Raw genomic sequence first — 14917 nt, 5'->3', positions numbered from 1 at the left:
ATGATTCCAGAGAAAGATCTTGATCAAAAGTGGCAGGGCTGGGGGAGGATGGAAAATTATCAGAGAAACCTCACTTAAGTAGAGTTAGGAGGCTAGAGGGTGGCCCATACCACTCAGGATCAGTTATAAGAAGAACTGAGTATCAGCAGGACAGAAATAACAAAGACCTCAACAAGAAAATATATACATTGAATCTATAAGAAATGGACTACCCTGCAACTCAGCCAATGAGAAACTATCATCACCCTGAACTGTTGGCTTTTAACAAAGGACTTTCATTCAAAACACCCCCTCCCAACTTCCTCCTTCTCTATAAAATAACATTTGTTTATTAGGCTTGCCTATGAGTCAGCAGCAGTGAGGAGGACACAAGAGCGGATATTAGAAGGACAGCAGAATTCTCTAGACTTCCTTAATGCCAGGTTGGCTGACTACAGAGTTGGTTAGGGGCTAAACCAAATACAAGGTTATAATGACATTCCTTATTGCTTCAGAATATATTAATATAGGAGGTAGCCTGGTATTGGGGGAATGCATAGGTCTAGGAAGTTACAGTGACTGGATATATTAGCACGCCAAAAAAATAAAGTTTGAAGTGTTTGGAGGACGATTAGTTTTATTATTTATAATAAGGATGATTCATTACATTTATAATTAAACCTGAACTTATTTTGTTTCACTTAAATCCATGTAAAAATATTTTTAAGCTCTTCTTCTGTTTTTGACTGACTTTTTTTGTATTTAGGTCAGAACAAAAAATAATTCAGGCATCTGACATCACCCATTACCAAAGTTTCTGTATCTCTGCTATACTGCTTATCACAATTTGCTGCACATTTAGTATTCTCCTACTGCCCCAAATCTCAAGAATTTTAAGAACAGAGGCCAAATTTTATTCCATTCTGCTTTTAAAGATTTACTTCTTTGAAGGGGGTGGGGGAGAAAGAGCACACAAGTTGGGGAGGAGCAGAGGGAAAGTGAGACTCTCAAGCAGACTGCCCCCTGCGCTGAAATTGAGTTAGACACTCAACTAACTGCATTTTCTTTATGTAGGATAGTATTTCATATATACTAAGGGATTAGAAACAAAGTAAGAAAGAGCTTGAATAAGAGTATAGATAGACTGTGGTAATAGCTGGCTCAATAGCTTGCTGTTGTTTTAGTTCAATCATTTAACCTCTATAAAACTTAAATTTTCTATTTATGAAATGAGTAATAGAGTTATTTTCAAGGAATCTAGAAACTATAAAGAGGAAAATTTAATCTCGTTGTAAGAACATCCTTAAAAATAATTTAAACTCCCTAAAAGCTCTATTTGTCCATTTCTAGAAGCAGAGTACCTAATCAATTGTAGTGGTCAAACACAGTCTTAATGAGCATTTGGCAGGAACATTGATCATTGAAAAGAAAATTTCAACACTGGAAGAACGGTTAAGGTAAAAGTCTTTTCCAACATGGCAGTTGGTGATAGCCAACAATTCTTCCATGGGATTATTGTAGCACTGCAAGGTTTTGTGCATAGCACAAATACTTCAGTAATTGGCCCTACTTCCAGTATTGCCTCCAAGAGGTAATTTCTTTGCATTCCATTTTATTCAAATTCTAGGTGGCAAAAATATCTTTTCTACTTCCTGGATTAGTTGTAAGGATAATAAGTTTCAAAAAATGTTGAACAGGAATAGTTACAGAAGAAAACAAAATGGTATTATTCAATGTGTTTCAGTGGTGTTCTCTACTGTCCCCTACTGTGACATAAGTCTTAATATCTCAACTATATAGATTATCTCTTGCATGTGACAGATTGTTTGGAAACCAACAAGTCACCATCTTTTGAGCCTGATGCATTCCTGACTATGTTTGGCTGCAACTGAAGCTAGCTCAGAAAAATAAGGGTATACACATGCAAGAGTTTTTCAAATTGTTTATTTACAAGTTTTTCATTGTTTCCAGAGCACAGGATCTCAGAGTTAGAAAGCACTTCAGTTTATGTGGGTTCCTTTCTCATCACTTACCACTTTATCTAAAAATAGGTAATATTGTCCATCTTTAGGCACACTGAACTAATGAATGCTCCTTTAATACACTGCATTGGCCAGCTATTGTCATGATAATGCTGCATGACAAAGCTACTCAAATTTAGGAGCCTGAAGTTACTAGTATTCATGGTTTTTCTACTTCACCAGTCAGTAAGGTGGTTAGAGCAGATGTACTTCAGGCAAGGAGTTCGCAGGACTTTGTTCTAGTCTTTGATTTGGGTTTAGGTCTGTTGCATGTGTATCCCTCCTTTTGGGACCAAAGGTTACCTGCCTCATCTTTGTGCATAGCAGTGCCTCTTAAAAAACTTTGACTCAGAACTAGCAGACTGAATCATCTGCCTACATTTTATTGACCTGAGCAGTGACATGGCCAAGCCTATACCAATGGGAAGGAGAAACATCCAGCTATCCACGATTACATTAAAACCCAGTGTGACCACGTAAGTGCTCATACATACTTGTAGACGTCATGATAGAGATACAAAGGATTTCACTTTCTACCAAAGCATAATTCTAGATGACTTTTTGGTTTTAGTATTTCAGTTGTTGCAAATATCTTCTTATATTGAGTGAAATTTAACTACTCAAACTTCTTCCAATTAGGTTTAAAAATTCCCCTGAAAAGAAGTATATTTTCCCTTGGATAACAGCTCTTTCAAGTAACTGAAATAATTTTTCCATTCTAAATAGCCCCAGTGGCTTCAGCCCTCCTCCACCACCATAAGCCCATTATCCAAATGTTCCTTGAAACAAATGAATTTATCAATAGATGGGTTTCAAATAACCTTAATATTTCATAAATATAGAAAGAAACCATGTATTTCCAGTGGCTTATATATATGTCAGTTAATGCAGTTTTTTAAAAAAATAGGTACATCAAATAGATGACATCATAAACATTTCAATATATACATTTTTAAAGTACAAATGGAAAACAATATAATGAAGATCTGTGCATCTATGACCTAGGGTTTCGACTGTTAACATTCTCCTTTATTGAATCAGAACTTTATGAAACATGAATCATCATGTATGTAGTTGAAGTTGACTTTGTATTTCTAGCTTAAACATTTTCTAAAAAAAAAATTTTTACATCCCAAGCCACAAAGTAAAATTATATATAGCAAATAATCAATCTCCTATAGACCACATTTTTTTGTGATTAGATAAAAAAAAAATCAATAAAAAGGATAAGAACCTATGTGAACAGAACGCCAGCTCACATACTGACTGCAACATTCTGTTTAAGTTAAATGTGTTCTCAAACCTGACAAAGGTGCATTAGAGTTTCCCATTATACAGCTTTTGGATTTATGCTCTTTAGATTTATATATTTTTCTTGAATTTTATAGACCAATATTTATCTTTGATTTTTTTTCTATTGCAAACTGACATTTTTACACCTTAATAATGCTTTTTGCAATAAAATTTACTTTGCCTGATTTTAATACAGATATAGCCACTTTACGTTTGGTTATCTTTTTACAATTTTTTTTTCCTAATTATTCTCTGATTTGTCAACTTTCTGTACTTTTAGGTCTCTTCTAAACCAAAGAAGTATAGGTTAGTTTTGTTCTTCTATTCAATATAATGCCAACGATTTACATGACTATTTTGGGAAAAATACCATATCCATTTCCATTTATTTTGATTCCTGATAGGCTTATATTTATTATGTTTCTGATTTCTTTTTTCTTTTAAACTTCAAAATTATTATTTTTATATTTCCCCTTTCCCCTCTGCTAGTTTTTAAGTTATATTTCTAAGAAAATTTTTTTTTTTTTTTAAGAACAGTTTTAGGTTTACAATAAAGAGGAGTTTTATGCCTGGCACTTTAATATGTTTATATTTCAATATTATTATATTTAAAGTATGAAATGAAATAAAATCCCCATCCTCTTCCCAAATATACCAAGGCTTTTAAAGGTTTTTACTCTGACTCCTTTTGTCCATTTTACTTATAAATGCCACATAGTATTTTAGTCCTATATTTTTATATACACCAACAATGCTTTCCTCCTCCTTGTTCTTATCTACACATTTGTAAGTTAATGTACTAGATAATACCACATCTTGGTTATGTCACCCATTTCACCTAACTATCTCTACCCTTGGTTCCATGAATATATATGTTAAGTAGACCTTCCTTTTTTATGTCGCTAAAGTTTTTAAATAAAAGCTATCACCAGATTAGGGTTCAAGACAAGTTTTGCACACATCTGAGGAAGAATAAACTATTCTGTTAATTTTATAATCTTAGATGACAATATTATATCTACACTTAAGTTTTTATATTTAAAAAAATTAAAGGAATGTTAAAATATTTTAGTTGGCAATAAGTTACATTTTCCTGCCAATTCTTTTCTTATTTAATTTCTCATCACTATTGCAAATTTCCTCTTGTCCTGTTTGAATTGTTAAACTCTTCTTTGTGGTTAATGTATTTGAGATTAAAGCCTAAATTGGCCTCAGAATCTGGAGAGATCTAAGAAAATTACCTACCTGACCAGCAGTGTCCAAAATGTCCAAATAAGCTGGCTCATCATCAATCCTAACCTGGGTCTTATAAGCATCTTCTGAAAAACACAAGACAGAGTTTACATTCAGATATATTCAACTGAAGAGGCATAATTCATTTTTAGATTTCATAACCAAGAATTTCTAAATAGGTTAAGTAAGAAAACGAGATATTCTAGTCGAGTACACCAAGCAAGAAGGTTATCACCCAGGGAAAGAACGGAGAGTGTTTCTGCTTAACGTCAAGTCAGGTTTATTTCTCCTTCATCAGGAGAATATTATGATTTGAGGTACAGTGGTCATATTCCCTACAGAACAAACCTTGCAACAAATTCATCAGTTCTTTTTTTCATCTTGCACTTCAAATTTGCATTTCAACATCATAGTCAATGAAAGACTGAAAGCTTTTACTCTAAGATCAGGGACAAGTAGGCCTGCTTTAACTTTTATTTAACGCAGTACTAAAGCCCTATCCAGAACAACAAGGCAAGAAAAATAAATAAAAATCATCCAAATTGGAAGAGAAGAGATAACTAACAGGATCTTATAAATAGAAAGCTTTAATGATTGCATGGGGTGGGAGTGCAGTGGGGGTGCTGTTAGAACTTCTAAAATATTCAGCAGTTACAGGATACAAAAATCAAACACACTGAAGTCAGGAGTCTTTCCATACACTGACGATAAACAATTTATTTTTTTTAAGATTTTATTTAACAGAGAGAGAGATCACAAGTAGGCAGAGAGGCAGGCAGAGAGAGAGAAGGAAGCAGGCTCCCCTCTGAACAGAGAGCCTGATGTGGGGCTTGAATACAGGATCCTGAGATCATGACCCGAACTGAAGGCAGAGGCTTAACCCACTGAGCCACCCAGGAGCCCGATGATAAACAATTTAAAATAAAAGAAAATGTTTTCACCTATAGGAGCATCAAAAGGAATCAAATACTTAGGAATAAACTTAACCAAGAAGGTAAAGAATTGTATACCAAAAACTATAAAGTTTTAATATGTTTTTGTACTTCTTAACCTGTACAAATTTATATATTCTGGATTCTAAACATTTACCAGGTAGGATTTATAAATATTTTTTCCTATTCTGTAGGCTTTTTAACTTTAATGATGGCATTTGATGCATGAAAGTTAATTTTTATGGAGTATAGTTTTCTGTTGTTCATGTTTTTAGTGTCCTAAGGATGTATTCTAAATTCAAGGTCGTGAATATTTAATGCTCTGTTTTCTTTTAAGAGTTTTATAATTTTAGCCTTTGCCTTTAAGTCATTGATCCATTTTTAGTTTATTTTATTTAGCAGCTTTCTCTTTTTAAAATTGTTTTAATATAAGTTAAATTAGCCAACATAGCCATCATTAGTTTAAGATGTAGTGTTCAATGAGTCATCTGTTGTTTATTTTATTTATTTATTTATTTTTAAGATTTTATTTATTTATTTGACAGAGAGAAATCACAAGTAGACGGAGAGGCAGGCAGAGAGAGAGGGAAGCAGGCTCCCTGCCGAGCAGAGAGCCCAATGCGGGACTCGATCCCAGGACCCTGAGATCATGACCTGAGCCGAAGGCAGCGGCTTAACCCACTGAGCCACCCAGGCTCCCAGTTTTATTTATTTATTTTAAATATTTCATTTATTTTTCAGAGAAAGAGATAGAGAGCAAGCACACCAAGGAAACACAAGCAGGGGGAGTGTCAGGCAAAGGGAGAAACGGGCTCCCAACTGAGCAAGGAGACCAATGTGGGACTCCATCCCAGGACCCTGGGATTATGACCTGAGCTGAAGGCAGACGCTTAACTAACTGAGCCACCCAAGTGCCCCAGTTGCATATTTTTTAATATGTTGTTTGGTAAGGATATAAATTCATTCTTCTGCATATAATTCTCTTGTTATCCTTCATTTTTGTAAGGTTGGTACTGATGCCCCCAATATCTTATTTGATATTTCTTTCTTAGTCAGTCTAACTAAAGGTTTGTCAATTTTGTTCAACTTTTTGAAGTAACATAGTATCATTTTTCTCTTTTCCTGCTATTCTCTATTTACCTCTCTTCTAATCTTTAGTATTTCCTTCCTTCTATTTGCTTTGGGTTTAGTCCCCCCCGCCCCCGCTCCAGACTACTTGGGGTTAAATCCTGGCTCTACCAATACCAGCTGTCTGATTTTAGGAAGAGAAAATCATTTGGTCTCTCTAAAATGCATATTACTCATTTGAAACTTATGATAATATTTGTATGTAACTTATGTAGTCTTCAGAGGATTTAAGAAGACAATGCATGAAATATATCCAGCACAGTGCACTGTGTATAGACTATGATGCTGTACGTATGGTTTTTGTTTTTAAGAAATTTGAACTCTATCATAACATCATTATCAGATATGCATTTTGGAATTCTCAGTGGGCTGAAATGTGGCGAATAGATTTTAACATGGGAAGCTAGAAAGATTACATTTATATCAGTAATTGAGGTGAGAAAAGATGGCGTTCTATATTATAACAATGGCACTAGGGTCGAAAAAGAGCTGACAGATTTGCAAGGTATTTAGGAAGTTGAACCTGTAGCACTTAGTAATATATAGAGTACAAGGAAGGAGGATGATGCAAGAATAGCTCTCCAATTTCTGGCACTTGAAGGTAGGCAGATAGCTAGGATGTTTACTCAGAGAGGGCAAAAAGGAGGACCACCACAAATGCAGCTTAGAAAGGACTTTGCCATGTCTGTATCATGGAAGTGGAAATAGTGAGTGCCTTGGTCTGAAGCTCTGGGGAGAGATCTGAGAGTCTTATTTCATTATATCCAAGTTTTTGCTCATTTTTTTCCAGTCGTAAACCGAGCCTGAAATTCAAACTCCTAGAATCTGGCTATAGCTTCTCTCTTATCTGCCATTTATATTTTAAGTAAAGAGCAAACTGAACTACTACTAAAAGCATTTAGAACAGTGTTGAATTTTGGCACCATTTCAATACTTATTCATACTGTTGATTGTGAATCACAAATGAGTTATTTTTAGAAACTTTTGGTTTACAAACTAGCAATGGTCAACAAAGGAGGTGCTTTTTAAATACACAGTATTGATCACCTCCCCTAAATTAGATTTTCACTAACTTCTAGAGATATGAAGATAGACACACACACACACACACACACACACACACACACACGTCATCATGGTCTCTACTCCCAAGAACTTAAACAATCACAGTGGAAGACATACAAACATGCAGTGATATGTTAAGAAGAACCCTCAACTCTATGGTCATATAATCTCTGACAAAGCAGGAAAAAATATACAGTGGAAAAAAGACAGTCTTTTCAATAAATCATGCTGGGAAAATTGGACAGCTATGTGTAGAAGAATGAAACTTGGCCATTCTATTACACCATACACAAAGATAAACTCAAAATGGATAAAAGACTGCAATGTGAGGCAGGAATCTATCAAAATCCTAGAGGAGATCATAGGCAGTAATCTCTTCAACATCGGCCACAACAACTTCTTTCAAGATAGGTCTTCAAAGGCAAAGGAAACAAAAGCGAAAATGAACTTTTGGGACTTCATCAAGATCAAGAGCTTCTGTACAGCAAAGAAAACAGTCAACAAAGAGGCAACCCAGGGAATGGGAGAAGATATTCTCAAATGACACTACAGACAAAGGGTTGATATCCAAGATCTATAAAGAACTCCTCAAACTCAACACACACAAAACAGATAATCATGCCAAAAAATGGGCATGAAGAAGACAGGAACAGACACTTCTCCAAAGAAGACATACAAATGGCTAACAGACACATGAAAAAATGTTCCTCATCATTAGCCATTAGGGAGATTCAAATCAAAACCACATTGAGATACCACCTTACACCAGTTAGAATGGCCAAAATTAACAAGACAGTAAACAACAAGTGTTGGAGAGGATATAGAGAAAGGGGAACCCTCTAACACTGTTGGTGGGAATGCAGGTTCGTGCAGTCACTTTGGAAAACAGTGTGGAGATTCCTTAAGAAATTAAAAATAGAGCTACCCTATGGCCCTGCAATGCACTACTGGGTATTTACCCCAAAGATACAGATGCAGTGAAAAGAAGGGCCATCTGTACCCCAGTGTTCATAGCAGCAATGGCCACAGTCACCAAACTGTGGAAAGAACCAAGATGCCCTTCAACAAACGAATGGATAAAGAAGATATGGTCCATATATATATATATACAATGGAGTATTATGCCTCCATCAGAAAGGATGAATACCCAACTTTTGCATCAACATGGATGGGAATGGAAGAGATTATGCTGAGTGAAATAAGTCAAGCAGAGAGAGTCAAATTCACTTAACTTGTGGAGCATAAGGAATAACACAGAAGACATTGGGAGATGGAGAGGAAAAGTGAGTGGGAGGAAATCGGAGGGGGAGACAAACCATGAGAGACTGTGGACTCAGAGACAACCTGAGGGTTTTAGAGGGGAGGGGGATGGGAGGTTGGGTGAGCCTGGTGGTGGGTATTATGGAGGGCACATATTGCATGGAGCACTGGGTGTGGTGCATAAACAATGAATTTTGGAACACTGAAAAAAAATTTGAATTTAAAAAAAGATTTTAAAAAAAAGAAGAAGAAAAACAACTTATAGGGCATACAGCCTACCCCTTTCTAGCAAATTCATTCCTTGAGACTATGCTCCAGAAATAAAATTGTGAGAAGTCTAACTAGCAGGATAGTCAATCTGCTGTGAGCAACTACCAGCCATCCTGTAACAGTGTTCACTATACGTGCAACCACACAATCTATTTTTCATTCCACTGCTCTTTGTACTTTCACTGATCTTCCTCTTACACAAGAGATATCTGGTGGTTTTTTTAATGCATGGAGTTGTTTTTCCATTTCATAGGAAAATAAGAATAGTTACTGTGAAAAGGACGCTATGACCGGAGAATCACATGTGAGTCTTTCAGATTTCATGTTTGTTTATTTAACTCAAAGGCCCCAAAAGGAGCCTGCTGAGGCCAGGAGCATGCTGAGTAATCCAGAGGAGAACTGCTCTTTGTGATTATTTGGGCCCTAGATAAACCCAGCACATGAAACATATATCAAATAAAAGCTTCTCCTGGGATTAGAAAACCCCTTCAAAGAGACTTGATGTGAATTGGCTGGAAATTAAGCCAGGCCTTCTATCAAGATTTCTTTCTCTCTTTTAAGAAGTGTCTATCACAGTACACATTCCAGTGTTGTGAATCTAGGTCACCTCCCTGGCCTCCATAGAAACTAATCCCTTTCATTTCCTTCCAATAAACAATCTTCCCTCCTGTTTCCATCCATCCACTCCCTTTGAGACCTCCCATGTAGAAATGCAGTGTCAAAAATACTCTTTTGAATGCATATAAACACCTCCCTGAATTTCAATCATCCGCCTATAGATGCAACGCTGGAGTGAGCTCATTTATCTTCCAAAGCAAGAGGCCAATGTATACAAAGCCTTATCGGGCAAAAATAGTAGCAACTGCCTGCTATGTTGTCTGCACTGTAAAGCAAAATGGAGCTAGATTCTTAGAGGCATCTCTAAGAATGCCACCTTAAAATGCTACTTTAAAAAATTCGTTTGAAAACACTGGTGTTTGAGATCGTGGCTTCTTTTAGGTCTTCTTCACTTTCCTTCTCCAAAATTTTATAGGAGGAAACCACCAAAGACCTGTATTAAAGTTTCACATCCATCACTAAATGTTGGTGTTACAAGTGGCCAACCACTTAATCTTACTTGTAAGATGGAGTTAATAGAACATGCTAGTCACTGTATAGGAGTACTAGAAAGATCAACTAAAGTGGACTATAAAATGGTGGAAGGAAGGAAGGAAGGATGGATAATTCAAACTCAAGGCATATTATGTAATAACTTTTAAAAAAATATTGCTTCAAGTTAACCATAAAATCATATTAAAGCTAAACCACTTCTACTTCGGCCATTTGTGTTTACCCATGCAGGAATGTTTCTCCCCACTGAGGACTTTTTAAAAAAATATCTTAGGATACTATGGTTTACTTGAAAACTTTAAATGTATTATAATACATTTAAATGGCACACTAAAGATATGCTTCTGTGACTCTGAGGTAGTCTATATCTCTAAAATATTAATCATCAACCCAATGCTTTCAATAATATAAAGGATCAGATTCAGATCATTTATAACTTTTTCAAAGAATTTCTTAAATCATCCTAATTGGCTGTTTATATGTGTATGAAACAGAAATATCTTGGAACAAAGTACACTGCAAACTCTCTCTTGAACAGAAAGGGAAATCATGGCTGCATCAGTATTGATACATATCTAATGTATCAATATGTGCTTAAGTATATAATCTGTGTTACACATGCTGATAGGCCTGGGATCTACCATGTTGACAAAGACAATTGATTTCTATCCATACAGTTTGAAATCTTGGGAGAATACATAAACAGGCAATTGCACTGTAATGAGTGTTAACAGAAGTGTTTGAAATGTGCTTATTTAGAAAGACAGAAGACACCCAGCTGAAGTTGAGCTAAGGTCAGTCCTCAAAAGAAGCAGATAGAAAACAGGGTTTGCAATGGGGAGACCTGGTAAGAGGCCAAGACAGGCAGGGAATTGCATGGACTAAAACACAACGCCTCCTCTTGGAAGTAAACATCCAGTGAAATCTATTAAAGGTGTATATGCCTTCTGGATTTGAAAAAGGTTCTGGAAACTGGCTGAGTTTGGCTTCAGAAAGGCCTCAAAATGAATGAGAACACATTTTCCTACCATGGCAATAAGAGCTGAAGATAGAGGTGTCATTAGAAACTCAGTCCTGGAAATTCATGGGAATTATAAGGCAGAATTTAGATTTTTTTTTTTTTCTCATGCTATAAAATTAAGGACTGAGCCAAGGACAACTGTGAGGGATAAGGGCTCTGTGAGGATACTGGAGTTACACAGCAATTGAAATCTTTCCTACAGACATAGAAGCAGATTCTAGTGGGGTAGTTCATACCAATCAGCATTTTCCTGCTGCTCCCAGGGAAATGTCCAATATCACTGCTCTGGGGAGTTTAACTCCACGGGAGACAACCACATGCATTCTATAGGGTCCTCATGTAGATTTTCTACATCAGACCTTTTGAGGTCTGGAAATGCTGGAGCATTTCCTTTGGAATCAGAGGATACCTGGAGATTTGCACCTGCAGAGGGCCACTACTGAGAGAGGCCATTCCAAACAACAACTTCTCATAGCAAGGATAAGCCAACAGAGAAGTCTTTGAAAAAAGGTAATAGTCCTCTTGAGTGAATAGACCTGTGGCCCGGCAAGAGATTGCTGAGATAGCAGCAAGATCCATGTTTGTTCCCAAAACTGTCATCTACAGAAAATATTTCAGGACGTCCACATCCTTTCAATGTTAGAGCCTTCTAAATCTTTCCTTTTAGCCAGAAAGAGAGGTTCATGGGAAACCGGATTCTTTGGCTGTCTTCTGTTAAATAGAAATGAGAGGTAAAAGGATTCAGCCACACCCACATTGAGCATTTCAAGTGCTTCCTATCTACCTCACTTCTCCTTTTGGAGTGAGGGAAAGAAAAGAGTAGATGTTCTGTTCTCCCCAGCTCCTTTAGCAAGAAATGACATCTCATTTCTACCTTTCTGGCCCCTATTTCCCATCAACATGATGGATGGCTACATGATCCTAAGGCCACGATCTGAGTAATGGTGGCCTCCCAGACTTTAAAATAGAATGCATTTATATATAGACTATCTCTTCACAGAAATAACTAGTTTTTATGGTTAGAACAACTGTGGGAGTGCCACAATTGATGGATACCTCCAGAAGGGTTCCATGAACTTTTGGTTTCCACAGATACAATATGAGAATATTGTATGCAGAGGTTTGGTTCATACCAAGACCCTGGTTTCTGGGAAGGGGAAATAGATATACTTTTCCCTATGCTTCCTGCTACATACAACATAAAATCATGAAAATTTTTTCTAGAACAAGCTTAAGACAACTCTGAAAGTTGAAGAGGAAAAGGCAGCCTGGCTAAAAACCTCAGGATCTAAGGAATAACCCAGTGGTGAGTTCTCTGGGTTTTCTTTTTGCCTCACAGACTTGAAACTGAAAAAGCTGGAAGTCTGGAAACACCAATGGGTACAGACAAAACAAGAAAGCCCAGAGAAATGAAGCAGAGTCTAGAAAGATGGAACACATTTAGACTATAACCCATTTAACAGTGAACCAATTTAGAACTGTTCGACAAATTACTTAGCTGTAAATAGAACAAAACATGTGCAGACCTTATATGCTAAAAGCCATGTAACACTGATGAGAGAAAATTTAGACAATCTAAATACAGAGGCATACCATTTTCATGCTTAGAAGACTCAACAAGTAAATATGTGGATTCTCCACAAGTTGTGTAAAAATTTAACGCAATTTTCTATCAAAATCTTGAAAAACTTATGTGTATGTATGGATATGGGCACCATTTTTAAGTCTTGTATGAAAAGAAAAAGGAACTAGAGAAGCTAAAATATTTTGAAAAGTAGCAGGAATCAATTTTCCTGAATTCACAACTTACTATGTAGCTATAGTAATCAAGACTACACAGTATTGACACATAGCTCAATAAAATAGAATGGAGAATTTAGAAATAAGCCCTCAAAAATGTAACTACATTTTGACAAAAGTGCAAAAGTAATTTAGAGAAGGGAAGAGACTTTTCAACAAATGGTGTAGGAAAAATTAAATATCCATGGGCAAAAACAAGCAAACCTCCAGCTAAGTAGCACACTTTATACACCAATTAATCTAAAAATGGATCATAAGCCTCAACAAAAAACTACCAAACTTTTAGAAGAACCTAGGAAAAATCTTCATGATCCAGTACTATGCAAAATTTTAGACTTCACATTAAAGTTCTGTAAAAGGAAAAGTTTATAAATTGGACTTGAAAATTTTAAGACAGCTTTGCACTATAAAAAACCCTATTAAGATTTTTTTAAAAATACTAGAATGGGAGAAAATATTTGCAAACCAAACATCTGATGAAGGACTACTATTTAGCAGGTACAAAGAACTCTCAAATCTCAAGAACAATCTATTTAGAGAGAGAATAAAAGATATGAAGAGACATTGCATAAAATAGGATATATACATGATAAATAAGCACATAAAACACGTTCATGATCCCAGAGTCAGATAGAGCCTGGCTTCGGCTCTCTGCTCAGCAGGGAGTCTCCTTTCCCTCTCCCTACCCACTGCCCATCCCCCACCTACCCCCCACCCCTCACTCATGCTCTTGGTCTCTCAAATAAAATCTTAAATAAAATCACAATGAGCTATTACTACATACCAATCAGAATGGCTTATAAAAAAGTGAAAACACTTAAGGCTGGTACGGATGCATAAACATGAGATTACTAATAAATTTTTGGAGGGTTTCCTGGGTGGCTCAGTCAGTTAAGTGAAAGGCCTGGACAAATCTCACCCCACCCGAAATTTGTTCACGCCCAAAAGTGTTATCAACCAGCTACTTCTGCTTCTGTAAAAATGCTTGCTCAACGCGCGGGCTAACTAGCTACTTTCGCTTCTGTTCGAATGCTTGCTGCGCGCCCAGGCTCCCAACACCAATCAACCAACATCAGGTATGATTTTTTAACTTGTATGTACCCCACCCAAAAACTTGTTTGTACCTGCTTATAAAAACCCTGCACTTACTCTGCTCAGGACCTCTCAGTGTCACCGGCAATGAGCGCCTGGAGGTCCGGGTTTGGACTCGCAATAAATGACCCTTGCTGTTTGGCTTTGACTTGCCTCTCTGGTGGTCTTTTAAGGTGGGTGTACAACGCATCCGGCATTACATAAGCATTTGCCTTCAGTTCAGGTCATGATCTCGGGGTCGTGGCATCGAGCCCTATATCAGGCTCCCTGCTCAGTGGTAAGGGGTAGAGGGGGCTGTTTCTCCTTCTCCTCCATGCTCATGCTCTCTTACTATCTCTTTCTTTCTCTCAAATAAATAAAATCTAAAACAAACAAACAAACAAACAAAAACTTTTGCAGTGTATATTTAAAAAAATATATTCCACATGTTGGGGCACCTAGGTGACTCAGTTGGTTAAGTGTTTGACTCTTGGTTTTAGCTCAGTCCTGATCTCATGGGTCAAGAGATCAAGCCCCGCCTTGGGATTCCTGCTCACCAACTATTCTCTCCTTCTGTCCCTCCCCCAACATTTGCACACGTGTGCATATTCTCAAAAATAAATAAAATCTTTTACATATATTCCACATCTATTTATATTCCACTTGGAATATGTAAAGCAGTAATTGCATTCTTGGACATTTATTACAGAGAAATGAAGACTTAGGTTCTCATA

The 14917-nt window shown here is 36.6% G+C and overlaps 1 protein-coding gene across 3 annotated transcripts in view; it reads right to left on the bottom strand.

The window, feature by feature from the left end:
• The window catches only part of RIT2 (Ras like without CAAX 2), a 386580-nt gene that overhangs the window by 252255 nt on the left and 119408 nt on the right, over window positions 1–14917 (bottom strand). For all 3 annotated transcript variants that reach the window (XM_059138698.1, XM_059138696.1, XM_059138697.1), the window contains one exon: window positions 4539–4612. In XM_059138698.1, coding sequence (XP_058994681.1) covers window positions 4539–4612 — 74 coding nt within the window. The remainder of the gene's footprint in view (window positions 1–4538; window positions 4613–14917) is intronic.

Source organism: Mustela lutreola, chromosome 11 (assembly GCF_030435805.1).
Source record: "Mustela lutreola isolate mMusLut2 chromosome 11, mMusLut2.pri, whole genome shotgun sequence".
NCBI lineage: Eukaryota > Metazoa > Chordata > Mammalia > Carnivora > Mustelidae > Mustela > Mustela lutreola.
This window is presented reverse-complemented; position numbering and strand designations above follow the sequence as displayed.